Raw genomic sequence first — 15,433 nt, forward strand, 5'->3', positions numbered from 1 at the left:
TAATCACCCTTTTTCCAAGCTGCCACGTCTTTTTTTTTTTTTCCCCTTACTTTAAAAGAAAGGGAAAAAATAAATTCCACGCGACATATCTGGCACACGTGGGGAGGTCCGGTCGGTGACAACTTCCTTCGTGTCCGGTTTAAACAATAATTTCATAAATTTATGCGTCTTTTGGAACGACAAAACGAAGAAACGTATGGAAGAAGATTTTGAGGTCACGTGCTCGAGCACGTCGTCTGCGTTTGAGCCGTCGGTTATGTCCCACCGTCCAGATCGTCGCCCTCCATATCCGCCGCTGTCCAAGCATCATGCATAAAGTATACACCACACGACACGACATGCCGATTATTTTTTAGAAAATAGAGAATTCCGATAAATTGAAACACATAATATATTAAATATATATTTTTGTATATTCATGTATATATAAAAATATCAGTCACTATTAGTTTTTTTTTTCCGATCGCGTATATTGATTTTTTGGTGGCAAGATATATGAGTTAAACATATATATTTTTGATGAATTTACATTTTGACCCATAATTTATTGAAAATGCTTAAAATTGATCATGTATGTGTCAGAATACTGGATTCGCGTGTTGCCGACATATCTAAAGTGTCGATCACGTGTCTGTCATATATCGTAGAGTATCGGACACGACACGACATGAAGGCCTCCAGAGAGTGTCGGTGCTTCCTATATATGACTTCACTTTGGATAGTTGTTTTTTGACCGAGAGACAGAGAGGAGGAATTGGTTGAATTTTTTTGGGTATGAGTAAATTAAATAAAAGTCAATAAATTTATGCCTAGTTTGAAAAATACAAATTATTACATAATTCAGCCTATAATGACTCCGATGGAGTTGGATTATTTGAGAACAAAATTAGGCGATTGACGAAGTTGGGACCGGTTGGGTTCCACGATGATCGTCCCTCCCTGTAATCCCATCAATGTCACGTGGTTTTCAAGTCCGGCCCAAACTCGACGGGAATAGGCAACGACAGGATCGAAACCCCGCAAAAGGATAAAAAATGAGCTGCCGGTTTAGGGTACGGCATCGGTGCTGTACAACCGGTGCTCTGTAAGGGTTGTCAATATTCGATCAAGTTGAGATCGATGTCGTGCAACTTTTATGCCGTGTCGGCATTTTTAGCCCGTTAGATTCTACCGACATCATGGGTTGGAGATTCGAAATGTCTCGTTTTGCGATATTCGTGATGAAGACCGATGCATGCCGAAGATGAAAGGGTGACGAGATCCGATTTCATCTAATTCGATTCGATTTCAACTGAAACTTAGGACATTAAATCAGCTAATCAAAGTCCACATCGTCCGGACCGCTCCCTTTGAATGTTGTGTATGTCGAATGTGAATGCTCCTTCTTCTAAGTCATACCTCACATGTGCATATAGGAGATGAAGTATACTCATAAAGTATTCAATAATTCGTTTAATGGTTCCCTTGGTTCCAAAGAATTATGCTTGAACTAACTCAAGGACTCTCAAGGCTCAAAACCCTAATTTTATATCTTCAACATAGCTGCCGCATAATGCTTCTCTTATCATCTACACGTCGATTTTCTCTTGTGGAGAAAAGGTTATATTCGGACACGATGTGACGAGGGTCCAAACGGTTACGATGAACAGACGAATAGAACGAGGTTGCAGCTCCATCGGAGTTCCCAACATGGGCCCCACATTTTACTCGAGGCTGAAGGGTAACTGCCGACAAAATTTTTATTATTATCTCGATAACAACGGAAATTATATTTTACAAATGTAATCTACATACTTCGTTCGAATCTGCAAAGGGAAAAGGGAGTACTATCGATTCGGTACTAAACATATTATATAGATATTCATTCCGTCTGATTGTTTTTTTTTATATTTAATTTTATCAATATAATCCTAAAGATTTGTGCGAAATTCCAATGAAGTCCTTCCGGCCACAAGCTGTTGGAAATCATTGATGTGGCATTTTGCATGTTGTTCACGTTATTGTGTCACGTAGGATGGTCGGCGATGATTGGACATCACGTCGGCGGTTTGCTTGAAGGTTTTTATTGGAGTTCCGCACAAAGATTTTGGATCATATTGACGAAATTAAAAAAAATATAATTAAATTAGCATCTTTACAATAGGATTATGGCTGATTGAGTTATTCTCCCAAGGGAATATATTAGAATAATGTCTTATTGAGAGAAGATGAATTATATAGGACAGTAGGCAATCATTTTTTTATATAATAAAATGTAAGATATGTGAGAGTGTGGCGGATGTTACGTTACCCGTCTTAGATGAGGATCTTGCTTATCATAGAACCTTAATCATTCGTACTTACTTCAATAGGATGCATGTAATTTCATGAAATTGAGAGATTGGAAACTATTCGTGTCTAGTTCGCGAGTAATGTAAGGTAAAAGGATATTAACCTGTTCGGGATGGTCTCGATTTTATTTTTCAAAAAATGCACTCGACAACTTCTCTCGATGGCTGCCGTAAAAATAAACAATTTAACAAAAATAAATGAAACAAAACAAAGAAATAAACCAGACATTGAGTTTGCATGCTTCGATCGGTGTGACTTGCTTCATGGGAGAGCAGCGCAGGATTGACTTGAACTAGTCAAAAGTTCTGGGCATTTCCTAGCTTCTGATTCCACTTAATAACTCACACAGTATTCATCACTCACGATTTCTCGCGAAAAGCATTCTTTCAATCTCACAAAAAGATTTGCAATATCTCATCACAAGATTCATTGATTTTAAAAGACCCGTGATCTCCTCGTGATGTAACTTAAGAGCGCACCGCACAATTAATTGTTGCCATCACGAAACGAACCCTTTTCAAGTAATTTGTTCAAATTAAGAAACCTACTCGAACTAAGAAACCTGGTCAAATTGGAAAGAAAAATTGATCGGGTTTCCCTCTGGACTCGAACGAAGATAGTATGGGAACAAATCATGAGGATTACTATTTGCCTTTAATGAAATCATAAACACCATAACATCATCAGAACATACTTCTTCTTTTTTTCTTTTTTTTAATAGCAAATCTCGAACGCGAAACCAAATCGGATGCTGTGGTCCAACCATGCACATGGGGGTTGAAGGCCTAGGTTCCCCACGATCACATCTTTTCTTCTTCACATTCATGATCCTGAGCTGTATATGATTGTTGGGCAAACCAAAAGCAAAAAAGTAAAAAATAAAAAATAAAAATAAAAATAAAAAAAGTATTCGAATCATTTAAAAAAGCAAAAAAAAAAAAAAAAAGGCCCAACTTTATCCATCCGAAGAACAAATTAATAAACGGACCCAACAAAGCAGCAAAGCCCAAGAAAGGCCAAGCCCTAGCATGGCCGCCACGTGGCACCTCGGCCCCCTATAAGTTCGACCCCTCAATCTCGTCTCGCTTCGCCCAACTTCGCCAGCGAAATATCCCTCGAATATCTCTCTCCCCTCTTCGATTTTCTTCGCTCTGCCGTTTCTTCCAAGCTCGTCCAATTAGGGCTTTTGCAGAGAGCAAATCGGCTCCTCCTTTCTTCGCTAGGTAAAGAGAGAGAGAGAGAGAGAGAGAGAGAGCAGAAGAAGAAAGAAAGAGAGCAGAAATGGCCGACGAGAGCACGATGAACTGCATCGACATTATCCTCGCCATCATCTTGCCTCCTCTCGGCGTCTTCCTCAAGTTTGGCTGCAAGGTGATGATCCCCGCTTCTGATCTTATATTCCCCACATCTCCCTCACTTTATTTTGCTGTCGATTTAGAGGGGAAAGAATCTAGTCTGCCTCAGAGTTGAGAGCTCTGGTTTTTAGCAGGGTTTCTTCAGTTTTATGTGGGTTGAAAGGAGGGTTTTTGAATTTGGATTTGGATTTGATCTTGAGTATGTATGTGCAGGTGGAGTTCTGGATCTGTCTGATACTCACGCTCTTTGGCTGGATTCCTGGCATCATCTATGCCGTCTATGCCATCACCAAGAACTGAACTTGATCGAGTAATCTCTCTCTCTAGTTTTATTTTTTTTTTCAAACTAGATATTGCAGATCACGACACGTGTCCGGATCGTGCTCGCCTTTCGAGACCACTACCGCGACACGTGTCCATTTTTTGTTTTTGGGGGCTGGCTTTTCAATGCCCACATCGCTAGTATATTAAAAATAAAAATAAAAAAGCACACCAAGGATCCGTAGGAGCTAAGGCATTTTCCAAACGGAAAAAATATGAATTTTCTAACTGTTGTTTTATTTTTTTATTTATTTTGTTTGACAGGTGGCGACACGTGGGGAGGCTAGCGAGCCCTCCATCCAACGGTCGCAGATTTTCGAATGCTCTTCGTATTAAATGTTTGTCATTAGTTGTCCAATAGCGTGGTGTTGTGAACGGTTTGTATTTGGTGGATTCAATTTCTTTGTGTAAAGTGACGTGGCACTGTTTGGTTGACGTGGTTGTATCCGATTGTCGGCAGATCTTTTTATTCTTTTCTTTTGGTTTTAACTTTAATCTCATTTCTTTAATTAATCAGTCCACTCCTGCTTTTTACTGTAGAAGATAAGGATAGTAAGGAGGGTATTTCCGAACATGAATGGCATTTCAAAATTTCCTTTTCTTTAATATGTTTTCAATCATAAAAGTGGATTGGCATTTCAAAAGATAGCAGAGATCAATTTGGCTTTTGAAAATATCCAAATATCGACATCTTCAGAATTTGGGGCAGTCATTAACCAGATACATATGTAGGGATTAATAAAAAAATGTAAGAATTGCGATCGATGCCGTGTGAAAAAAAATGAAATTTGTGTCCACGATAAGCGCAAGAACTCATTCATTCATTGGTCTCGCTTTCTTGTAGATCATACCCAAATTGATCCAAATGCGATCAATGTTAGCATTGGAAATGAAGGAAGGACGCGTTATCCCCATTTCGACATCACATGATTTAGTGTACTCGCCATAGCCTTCTCCTAGATTCGAATGTTGGGCAATGAAATTTGATTTAAAAAAAAGTTGCATTTGAGACCGTCACGACCTTAATTGTAACAAACCTACAAATTGAAGTATAGCACGGAAAGCATAGGAATTTCATTTCCAATTGCACTCTTATTTCTTTTCATCTTCCTCCTTTTTGTAAGACGACATAACCGACACTCGAGTCTAAATTTTATTTGAATCCCCATCTTATATTTCTCCATCGTCAACCCCACATTGAAATATAGGAACAAAACCACAATAGCGTTAAAGGTGAGACAGTGCTTGCTTTTTCCTCGAGCCAACATGAAAACAAGAGAGGAAGATGCCAGGATTCTCTGGAAAAGGTGTTATAGAGGCGTTGGACCTACGCACGTACTGAAGCATCACCATTTGTCATTTTGCCTTTGAGCCCTTGTCCCACCATGGACCAACCCAGCTGAAATCTCGAGCTTAACGACGAAGCAAATTTCTACTCTTATGGTTTAAGAGAGAGAGAGAGAGAGAGAGAGAGAGAGAGAGAGAGAGAGAGACCAAGGATGAAGGAAAGAGAGTCCATTAGTCTCTGTTCAAATTGAGGTGGTTGCGTACACGTTGAGAATTCTTTCCACGGCAGGGAAAAGAAAGAAAGCCATTGGTTTCTGTTCAAATTGTTACCTACACGATGAGCAGTTTAGGGGGTATTTGGTAACGTTTCTGTTCCAAAAAAGTGATTCCGATTACAATTAATTTTTTTATTATGTTCCATAGATGAGTTTTAAAAAATCAGAACGCATTTGATAACTGCATAAAATTTCTGTTCCCGGAACGGAAATGCGTTTGATAACCGCACAAAGTTTCTATTCTGGAAAATAATTTCTCTTCCTAATTTGTCATTTAAATCAAATAATTACATAATCATATTCTACAATTGCGATCCTCTTGCACCATAATATCTTTTTGGCCAAAATAGGGTTGCTTCAGATTTGTTCCTTAGAAGGATAATATGCTAAAATTATTGTTTTTCATGCTTCTCTTAAGGCTATGCATATGCCAATAATGAAAGAGGTGACTCTAATTATTTTTTATTGTTCAAAATGAATAAAATACATCTACGCCACGTAGGTGGCTTAGTTTTACCCTTAAATGCCATATGGTTAGTTAGCGATGCGGTATGGTACTTCGATAATAAATCAGGAAAGGCTTAAGAAAAATCGAATGGCAAAATTACCAAAAACAAGATTGACCAATTGAATGGACCCATTTCCTACTTTTTGAGATTTTTTTGGAATTTTCGGATTTTTTTGAACAATTTGCCCATGAGGGGCAAAATTGTCATTTGGGAGAAATCGAATGGAAAAATCATCAAAAATAGGATTAGCTAATTGAAATGACCCATGTCCTAATTTTTGATTTTTTTTTTTGGAATTTTTGGAATTTTTTTCTGATTTTTCCCATTTTTTTAGATTTTTTTCTTTATGAATTTTCCATTTTTTTGGACTTTTTAATGATTTTCTATTTTTTTTGAAATTTTCGAAATTTTTATTAAAAAATATTATCCGGACCGGGCAGGTTGACTCAAGCCATGCCTTGCGGGTCCCGACAAAAGTGAAAGAAAATTATCGTTGCCTTTTTAATTCTCAAAAGTGTACATTTTTTTGAGAAACAACTTTTTTTTGTTTCTCATTTTTTGTCCAAAAGTGTCCCCAGGAGTAGAATTAGAATTAGATTCATTTGTATTACCAAACATGGTTCTGATTTTTTTTTTTTGTTCCGAAGAACAAAAACCGAGGAACAGAAACGTTATCAAATAGGCCATTATTTCCCAACTTCAGGAGACAATTGAAGCCAAATTGCAGAGCAGAAGACTGGACACAGACGTGAGGAGGTGACACACATGAATAGCCAAAGTTTGTCAACTAATATAGTTACTTGAAACCCCCACGTCAACTCTGCTCATTCACAATGAGTCCATGACCCAACAAAACAAACTGTTCATCAGCAACAAGAAACATAAACTGAAAGCAAATTTGGTCCTTCAGTGATTTGTGATGCCGACAAAGGACACAGTTTCCATATCCAGACACCCAAATTTGGTTCTCTATTGAACTGTTTCGACCCTCAGGCAAAAGCAACTAGGCCATATATTGTACGCCTATGGACATGCATTATGTTTGATCGAAGCCGATGATGTACGGGTTGAACCATTTTTGAGCAAATGGTCCGTGATCAAAACTGGGTATCATCAAGGCCTGCTTTGAATTGGATCGATACAGCCACCTCTGTCTTTCCCCGGTTTTGAGAACACTTGAGATCCCAAGGAAGATGCCCGTGCAATAGGTTAGAACGTGCAGGGCTCAGCGAATTGCACAGGTACTCACATCTTTGAAAAAAATGTCTGAGGCACAAAACGAGCTCACAGCAAAAGGCGATGGTAGAAAGGGTAAAACTCAGATTTACCAGCACAGTTATAGTTTAATGCAAGGCACAGATGACATGCACTTCTGCAATCTTTAGGCAGTACTTAAGGACTAAGTACCCCACTTATAAATCAGCCATGCAATTCAACAAGGCCATTACTTAGTGGGTAGGGCCAAACACCAACTAATGTTGGCCATTCATATGAACATTTCTCCAAAGTGACATCATTCATCACAAATCAACGGCATATACCTGTCTGTGCATTAAAAAACACTCGAGCGCATATAAAGAGACAGAGTTGGAAGATTTCATACACTTTGGCTTGTAATCCTTTAAAATTGCTATTCTTCCTAACTCATGGGGCAACGTAATTGCAAAGTCTGTGGATTCACCCATTTCCAGATGCAATGAAGACGTGAGGATTCGTGAGTTCTGGCTCATCATTCTTTAAATTGCCATTCTCTCCGACACATGGGGCAATGTGCTTGAGAAGTCTGCGAGTTCACCCACTTCAAGATGCAATGAAGATGGAAAGCATGATTGCATGCACCCCATACTGCAGACCAATCATACAATATGAAATCATTATAACTATTCTTAGAAAGCATCTTTGTTTTCCTTTTTCCTCTTTTTTGTGGCTTTGAGGAGGGGGAGGGAGGGGGCAAATTGGGAAGAAAGGAGAAGTGACATATGTTAAACAACAACTCTTTATTATTTGCTTAAAGTGCTTCTAAAGCACAGGGCATTTAGCCCAGATTGAATCCTTGTTGACTATGTAGAAGTACTTCAGATTCACAAGCAGACATCTAAGACAAGAAATACAGGAAATCTCCATCTATATTCCAGAGGCGATATCAGCTACAACATCATACCTTACTAAGAACAGAGTGAGGAATGGGAGAAACTTACTCAGTGGACAATCATCCCCAGGGAGTTTACAGTCAGGACAACAGCCATCAAAGGCCATCCTACAAATTCCACACGTTTCATCCTGGGCATCCCAAGTCCATGAAGCAACAGCATGCCATCTGTGGTTCAGATAAATAAAAGAATTAGGGTTCCAAAGCCACTACATATGAACAAGTCCTTCCCTCTTTATTACAGATACACAAATGCCTAATACAGCTATCTGCTAAAAGTGAGTACTTACTCTGTTCAATAATACCAGCACGAATTCAGGAAGAAGTAGGTCAAGGAAAACTGTCTCCACAAAGTAGAACATTTGTAACAAAAGAATGGAGCAGATACTTGCTACCAGATGATGTTAGTCTCCAAAACGCTTCTGTGAAAATGAATCTAAACATTGACTGTGGCAAGTTCTATGTGGGGACTATAAGCGGATGTATCCAAAATTCAGGCCTCCTTTCGTACTGGCATTTCTCTATGTATGTGTGTGCCCGCACACGTGCATGAGTCTGTTCTTGTGTGCGAGCACGCACGCAGGTGTTTCTTTGAGTTTGCACAACACATGCACATGAATTGTCCACGCTGTGTTTGAGTAATGAATTTCTGCGAATTGAAGATAACCATTTTACAAATCCTCGTGTTGTCCTTAAAATGGACCATAACATGAAGAATATCAGCACTTCCCTTTGTATGAAAAGAATGAAAGCAAATAAGTGAAGACAGATAAACGGGCTTCAAAAAAAGCAATGAGAAAGAAAACAAATGGGTAATAGCAGGAGAACAAAGTAGTAGTAGAGAGAAACTGAGGAGCATCAGACCTAATAAAGGTTATATCTCTCGTCTAAGTCATAAGTCTGATCTTATATAAGTTTGCTGTTTCACAGATAAGAAAATCACAATAACTGATTTCGATACTTATGGGGCAAAGGAAAAGGAGATAATTAAAAGGAATTATGAACATTAACCAATTAAAAGGGAGAGAATGAGATATGTATTAGTAATCGGTAGTGGAAGGTTTAATGAGTACACAAATACAATATCCAGGAAACAGCTACATATAGATCAAATATTGGTCAGACAGCACAGAGAATTGAATGACAGCTCGACGGCACAAAGAAACACTAACATAGCTTTCATTACTGGACTGTTTATTCATCTCATTATTAAAAAAAACTAAATTGGCCAGTCTATGAATATATTGGACAGCAAGAAGTGCAGCCAGGCATTATGTGAAGGATACTCAAGAGCTTGACTTTCATCCTCGTTTTCTGCAAAACCAACAAAAACAAAAACAACCGTGGTTTACTTGTGCAGTACACAACATGTAATAAAGATATGCAAAATCCTTGATAGTAGCACAACGAAGATATAAACATTCACACTGGTTATCTCCAAGGAAACTTTACTGGGTTCCTGGAACATGCAAAGGAAGAGCATTTGATTTTTTTCCCCCTTTTGCACCCCACTTTGCCCTGGGAAAATCCCTCATTTACATAAGAAATCCACTGGCCATAATCTCCTCTCCGGTTTAGTGAAGGAAAGCTCTCTACACAGTCACTCGTGCGCCTGCACCAAACCCAAAAACAATTCCATAGATGCTTGCATTCGAGTTATTTTCATTATATGCCACTTCTTTCCCCTGCTTTTAGTGAAGTTCCAATATACACCATATTTGCAAGATGGAAGACCTGTTGATATCACGATGGACTGATCGATTCACAATGTTCTAAACACTCTCTGTGGCTCATGCAGGTTGGTTTCATCCTTTTCAAGCCGACCCTTCGTCACTTCGCGGGTCCATTCAGATTCCCTATGAATCACTCCCAAAACTCCAGCCGACCCATTACGTACAACTCGTAAACGAAAATCTCATTCAGCAGAAACGATACTTTCCACATTGCTATACACCAACAGCATTGCCAACCAAATCACGAACAGCACCAACATAACCAAAGAGCACAATCAGCGGAACCCCGCTAAGAATGCGCCGGTGCTCTCGCTCCGCGGTTTCACGCGCGAGGGCGACTGAACAGCGAACATCTCAAATCAATCACTCATAACATGATTAATGGGTCGAGTTTCAAACTGTACAAGCTGGAAGTGAGGAGAAAAATCCAACCGCTAAAGCTTTGATTCAGCAGTAATTTCGCCAACAAAAAGGAAACGCGAAATCTAAATCCATCATCAAGAGGGGGGGAGGGGTTTAAAAAGTTGGAATTCATCGGTAAATGAAGACCCTTTGAGGAGCTTACCTGCGACGACCTGATCTCGGAGCCTTCAACTTGATTTCGACGAGGCAGAGACTGGAGCAGAGTCGCCAGAGAGTTCCCAGAGAGAGAGTGAGCTCTGGAGATGTTACAACTTTGGAAAGAGAAAAAGCAATTTGTATTTATGTCTCGAATTTTTCAAAGATATAAAATGAAATAAAATAACATAAAATACTGGATAACTAATTCCGCCACAACCTCCGACCCAAAGAAAAAAAAAGAAAAGAATTTCCGCCACAACCTAAAATATTACTCGATCTTTTTTAAAGAAAATAATTAAGTATGACACAAATAAAATTACGACAAATTATCAATTGATTGAGCCCGCAATATATTCCTTTTTTTAAGGATATATGGAAATCACTATGACATTGTAACGTGGAGAGTTAAATATATATATTGTCTTTAATTAGCAGGTTAAATTTCATTTCTTAACTACTACGTGCATAAAAGAATAGTAATAAATATTTCTTTATTATTGATCTATTTAAATTAAGATGGTACATATATTTTTTGGCCAATATATGTGAATTAAGCCTAATTTATTTATACACGACATTTTCTTTTTAGAATTACGAAATTTCAAAAATAATTGGACAAAATATTCTCCCGTCTTTATTATATCCTGCGCGGTCATTCCGGTTTGAATTTTTGGTCCTCCAACGGACTTCTCGTCACCATCTCCTTCCAGACAGAGACTAAATAAAACAACTCTCTCTCTCTCTCTCTCTCTCTCTCTCTCTCTCTCCGCCATTAAAGCATCGCGAGCTATTCTGAGCTTCCGACGAACCCTAACATGAAGACGATGAGGGGCACGCTGCCGCTGAAGCCACTCAAGCTCTCGGTCCCCGTCGAGGACGCCCCAATAGCCTCCTTCTTGCAAACTCCACTCCCTGCTTAAACATCGTTTGCGCAGCGCGATTTGTCCGTTCAGTTCGTGAACTGTACGTTTAGGCGTCGGATTGGACTTTGCCAGCTTTGATTGCCTCGAAATTGACCTGGATTTCGGTTTCTCCCTCGGCCGTTCAGTTCTCTGTGGCCGCTAAGCCGGGGATCACTGAGAAAACGACGGGACTTGAGGTTTCCAGCTGAGATTAGTTTTCCATGCAGCTGAAAATAGGAGGAGAAGATGAGACGTTGATCGAAATTCCGAATTTCCGGCAGTAGTAGCCCGTAGGATTGGGTACTGTAGTTGTTGCTTGAAAAATGTTCCACTTTGGTTTAGTGGAAATGCCAGAGAAACAAATAAGAACATGCAATTGAGGCATTGCGCAAATAAAGTTACCTTTGGCGCCTTTTACTTGGTGAGAAGTTGAGATTGAGGCAGCATCTTTGTTCAACCACTTGATTTATTGTAGCTGATGTGCAAGTTTATATCCACAGTTACCTTAGCAGCTGAAGTTTTCTTCAAAATGTACCGATCTAGTCATATAAAGTTTGTTTGACTTGTGGCTAATCTAAGGAACGGAATGTAATGCAGGACTGCAAGTGGCACGTTCCATGATGGCGCTTTGCTATTAAATCATAAAGGTTTGCGGCTCATATCTGAAGAAAAAGAGTCTCGTGTAAGTCTGCTTTAAGATCACGTCGCTGTAAGAGAGGTTATCATCTATATCCTTCTACAAATGATAGGACTGGTCACTCGGCAGGATTGTGGAGTTTTTTGGGGAAGCTGATTTCACCTAGTCGGCATTGTTTTTTGATGCTGCTCAAATGTATTGTGGATTGATGCTGCTCAATTTGTATGCAATACGCTGTTAGATCTGTGTCTACTCGAGAGTTATTAGATAAGTGCACAGGAAAGAAGTCATGGATTGCCTAATTATTTTGCTGTGAATTTTTGGATTCCAAGATGTCATCAAGTACTCTTATATGTTACATCAGATTTACCTGTTCCCACTGTTATTCTCTGCATACTTCACCACATATAGTTTCCTTTGTACCACTGTTCTCTGTGTGAAGTAACTTTTTGGATTACTTGACTTTTAGATACAGCATTTGTGCTCTATTAAGCAGTGTAAACTTCACCAATGCTGGTAGAAGACATCAGCATAAATGTTTTATAGTGAGGATGGTGTTTCTCTATTAGAACTTCAGCGAATTAGAAGTCAGTTCCTTGTCCACTTGAACTTCCTATGATGTTGGTTTTGATTCTCGCATTTAATTCCCTTTGTCATTGTTGCTATTGGCAATCATTGTTGACATAACTGTCTGTTTGATTTCATAGCACTTCTGTCTTAATTTGGTCCAGTTTGAGCTCTTGAGATTGCTTTTCTTTTTCCACGTGGACAGCCTTCCAATGGTAAGGAACTTGATCTTGACTTCTCATTGGAAGACCTTGAGACTATCAAAGTCATAGGAAAGGGAAATGGTGGCGTGGTACAACTTGTTCGCCATAATTGGGTCGGAAAGCTATTTGCTCTTAAGGTAATAATAATAAAATGAAAGGCTTCTCTGTTGCCCAGCAGGTTTTCTTGTTTGATCTCATCCTACATTGCATACAGTCTACAATTTATCTTCGATGCAATCTGCAAAGAAATCCCTTGTGCAAGGAATTCTTTTATGAGTATCACTTTTCCATCAGACAAATTCCCAAGGTGATAAAGGCAGGAGTAGCATTGGAAAGGAGGATATATTCCAGGGCCAACAAACAATAGGAGCATCCTTTCTGCATTTTGCACAACATAGCAAATAAAATCTATTTATCAGCTTTTTACATGATTAGAGTATTGTCCAGTTTGAGACTCAAGCAACATCTATCTCTCTCTCAAAGGAACAGAAATATGTAGAAATATGAATTGTCTGCAGATTTATCGATTTTGCATTTATACATCTCTAATACAAATGAATTTTTCTAATAATCACGATTTACTTGCTGAAATAATAATTTGATCCTTAGTCTATTATGTAAACCGAAACTTAGTTGTTCTACTACAATTAAGGCGAAGAGTTTGCTATCTAGCATCATGATATTTGTATGCCAATTGCTTTTATTACCGGCACAATTTTATTAGAAGAAGTACCTGATAGCAATACTTTTAACGTAGATGTCCGTATTGTCCATTTGAAGTTATTAGGGCATTTCTAACTAGTAACGAGACAACTTCTATCTACCAAAACACCAAATTTTGCAATATAATTTGCTCAATCTATACACGTCAATATTAAGGAATGTGATATTAGGACTTCACTGGATCTTATGATTTAGTTCAATGCATGTTTAGGCCTAAGATTTTCGTTCATGATTTGTATATTGATCTTGCAACTATGTCGCACCACCACCAAACCTCAGAGGTTGACTGTTCATGGTTAGACTAAGTTCAGTTTCTTAAATGGAAAGTGATTATTATCAACAAGCTTGAATAGCAGTGGTATTCCTGTATGAACTATCCGTATACATGCGGCGTAGATGTTATTCTATTCTTTTCAAAATCAAAATCACAGAATGTTTTGCTATGTGAACAGTGTTTCTGCATTTGCTTCTATAATTTCTCTCTGCATTGGGTAGAGTTTCATGCTGAATATACCTATGGCATCTGCTTGCAATTTTTCTACCGAGTCTCTTGCACGGATGTGTCTAGTCTTTGATTGATCGGAGGTGTATTTCGGACTTATAGGTCATCCAGATGAATATACAAGAAGAGATCCGTAAACAGATTGTACAAGAGCTAAAGATCAATCAAGCTTCTCAATGTCCACATGTGGTGATTTGCCACCACTCGTTCTACCACAATGGAGCTTTCTCCTTGGTGTTAGAGTACATGGACCGTGGATCCTTGGCTGACGTGATAAGACAAGTTAAGACTATCCTAGAACCATATTTAGCAGTGGCCTGTAAGCAGGTATTGAGTTCTCAGATAAAACTCTCCAGTAAAACACGAAGAGTTTCAATGAAGCTTGTCGACACTAAAGGCTGATTATTTGTGTTCAGGTGTTACAAGGTCTGGTTTATTTGCACAATGAAGACATGTAATACACAGGGATATAAAACCATCCAATCTGCTTGTGAACCACAGAGGTGAAGTGAAGATTACAGAGTTTGGTGTCAGTGCAATGCTAGCAAGCTCAATGGGTGAACGAGATACATTTGTTGGAACTTACGATTATATGTCAGTATGTGGGTACTACTACTTTTGAACTACCTTCCTGTGTTGGCACATAGAACAGGCATTTTGCATAGAACTGATATATATAAGTTAAACTAACTGTCATTATTACTTCTAGCCTGAGAGGATTAGCGGAAGCACATATGACTACAGCAAGTGATATCTGGAGTTTGGGTATGGTAGTACTTGAATGTGCTAGAGGACGCTTTCCTTACATGCAATCTGAAGATCAGCAAGGCTGGCCATGCTTTTATGAGGCTTTGGAGGCAATTGTCAAAAGTCCACCGCCTTCTGCTCCGCCAGATCAGTTTTCCCCAGAGTTCTGCTCATTTGTATCTTCCTGGTAAGGACTAGAGACTCTCATTACTTGTTTGCCGTACTTGCCTTGTATCCTCATTTTTGCCCTCACATGTAGCCAAGCTTGCGCCTTACCTTTCTGGGATTTTCATAATTCATGGTCTTAGGATTTTAATATTGGAATAAGTCCTCCGCAATATAAACTCTATCTAGCACATTCTTTGCCTCCGACTGGATTGACAGCAAGCTATCTGCATCCCTCAAAACTGGTGTTTGATCTCACCAAATTTGTGATCTTTATGGGTTGAGACGCTGTTTGGTTTTGGTTCATTGTCTGTTTATCCGAGCGAAAAATAAAATCAGAATTAAAAAAAAAAAGCGTCAGGAAAGCATTTGGTGCTTCTCTGAGACAATTGCATGATCCTCTTTGAAGTGGAGTGGCATAATGATTTACCTTAACCCTAAAGAAACAAGTTAGCTTCGACTCAAT

General features: G+C 38.9%; 2 protein-coding genes, 1 long non-coding RNA gene and 1 pseudogene across 3 annotated transcripts; 2 read left to right on the forward strand and 2 right to left on the reverse strand.

Annotated features, from left to right (window-relative positions):
* Nucleotides 1-3,432: 3,432 nt before the first annotated feature.
* Nucleotides 3,433-4,521, forward strand: LOC115749126 (hydrophobic protein RCI2B-like). Its single transcript, XM_030685823.2, has 3 exons — nt 3,433-3,702; nt 3,900-3,996; nt 4,272-4,521. The coding sequence occupies exons 1-2, from the start codon at nt 3,613-3,615 to the stop codon at nt 3,984-3,986; spliced, it is 177 nt and encodes a 58-aa protein (XP_030541683.1). The 5' UTR covers nt 3,433-3,612; the 3' UTR covers nt 3,987-3,996; nt 4,272-4,521.
* Nucleotides 4,522-7,458: 2,937 nt separating this feature from the next.
* LOC115749155 (anaphase-promoting complex subunit 11) lies at nt 7,459-8,589 on the reverse strand. The gene is made up of 3 exons (XM_048278046.1): nt 8,518-8,589; nt 8,277-8,436; nt 7,459-7,923 (listed from the first exon to the last, which is right to left on the reverse strand). The coding sequence occupies exons 1-3, from the start codon at nt 8,587-8,589 to the stop codon at nt 7,808-7,810; spliced, it is 348 nt and encodes a 115-aa protein (XP_048134003.1). The 3' UTR covers nt 7,459-7,807.
* Nucleotides 8,590-9,256: 667 nt separating this feature from the next.
* On the reverse strand, nt 9,257-10,617 carry LOC115749128. The gene is made up of 2 exons (XR_004016302.2): nt 10,526-10,617; nt 9,257-9,541 (listed from the first exon to the last, which is right to left on the reverse strand). It is a non-coding gene; the product is annotated as an uncharacterized LOC115749128 (long non-coding RNA).
* A 636-nt stretch (nt 10,618-11,253) lies between these two features.
* Nucleotides 11,254-14,993, forward strand: LOC115749123 (annotated as a pseudogene).
* Nucleotides 14,994-15,433: the final 440 nt, after the last annotated feature.

The sequence above is a fragment of the Rhodamnia argentea genome, chromosome 4 (genome assembly GCF_020921035.1).
Source record: "Rhodamnia argentea isolate NSW1041297 chromosome 4, ASM2092103v1, whole genome shotgun sequence".
NCBI classification, from domain to species: domain Eukaryota; kingdom Viridiplantae; phylum Streptophyta; class Magnoliopsida; order Myrtales; family Myrtaceae; genus Rhodamnia; species Rhodamnia argentea.

What these genes read in the sequence shown, in the direction of transcription:
- LOC115749155 (XM_048278046.1), bottom strand. Translation starts at nt 8,589, where the DNA reads ATGTTCTACTTTGTGGAGACAGTTTTCCTTGACCTACTTCTTCCTGAA. An exon ending in TGCTGGTATTATTGAACAGA is followed by an intron (nt 8,437 to 8,517) that starts GTAAGTACTCAC and finishes GTTCATATGTAG; the next exon opens with TGGCTTTGGAACCCTAATTC. An exon ending in TGGGGATGATTGTCCACTGA is followed by an intron (nt 7,924 to 8,276) that starts GTAAGTTTCTCC and finishes ATTGGTCTGCAG; the next exon opens with TATGGGGTGCATGCAATCAT.
- LOC115749126 (XM_030685823.2), top strand. Translation starts at nt 3,613, where the DNA reads ATGGCCGACGAGAGCACGATGAACTGCATCGACATTATCCTCGCCATC. An exon ending in TCCTCAAGTTTGGCTGCAAG is followed by an intron (nt 3,703 to 3,899) that starts GTGATGATCCCC and finishes ATGTATGTGCAG; the next exon opens with GTGGAGTTCTGGATCTGTCT.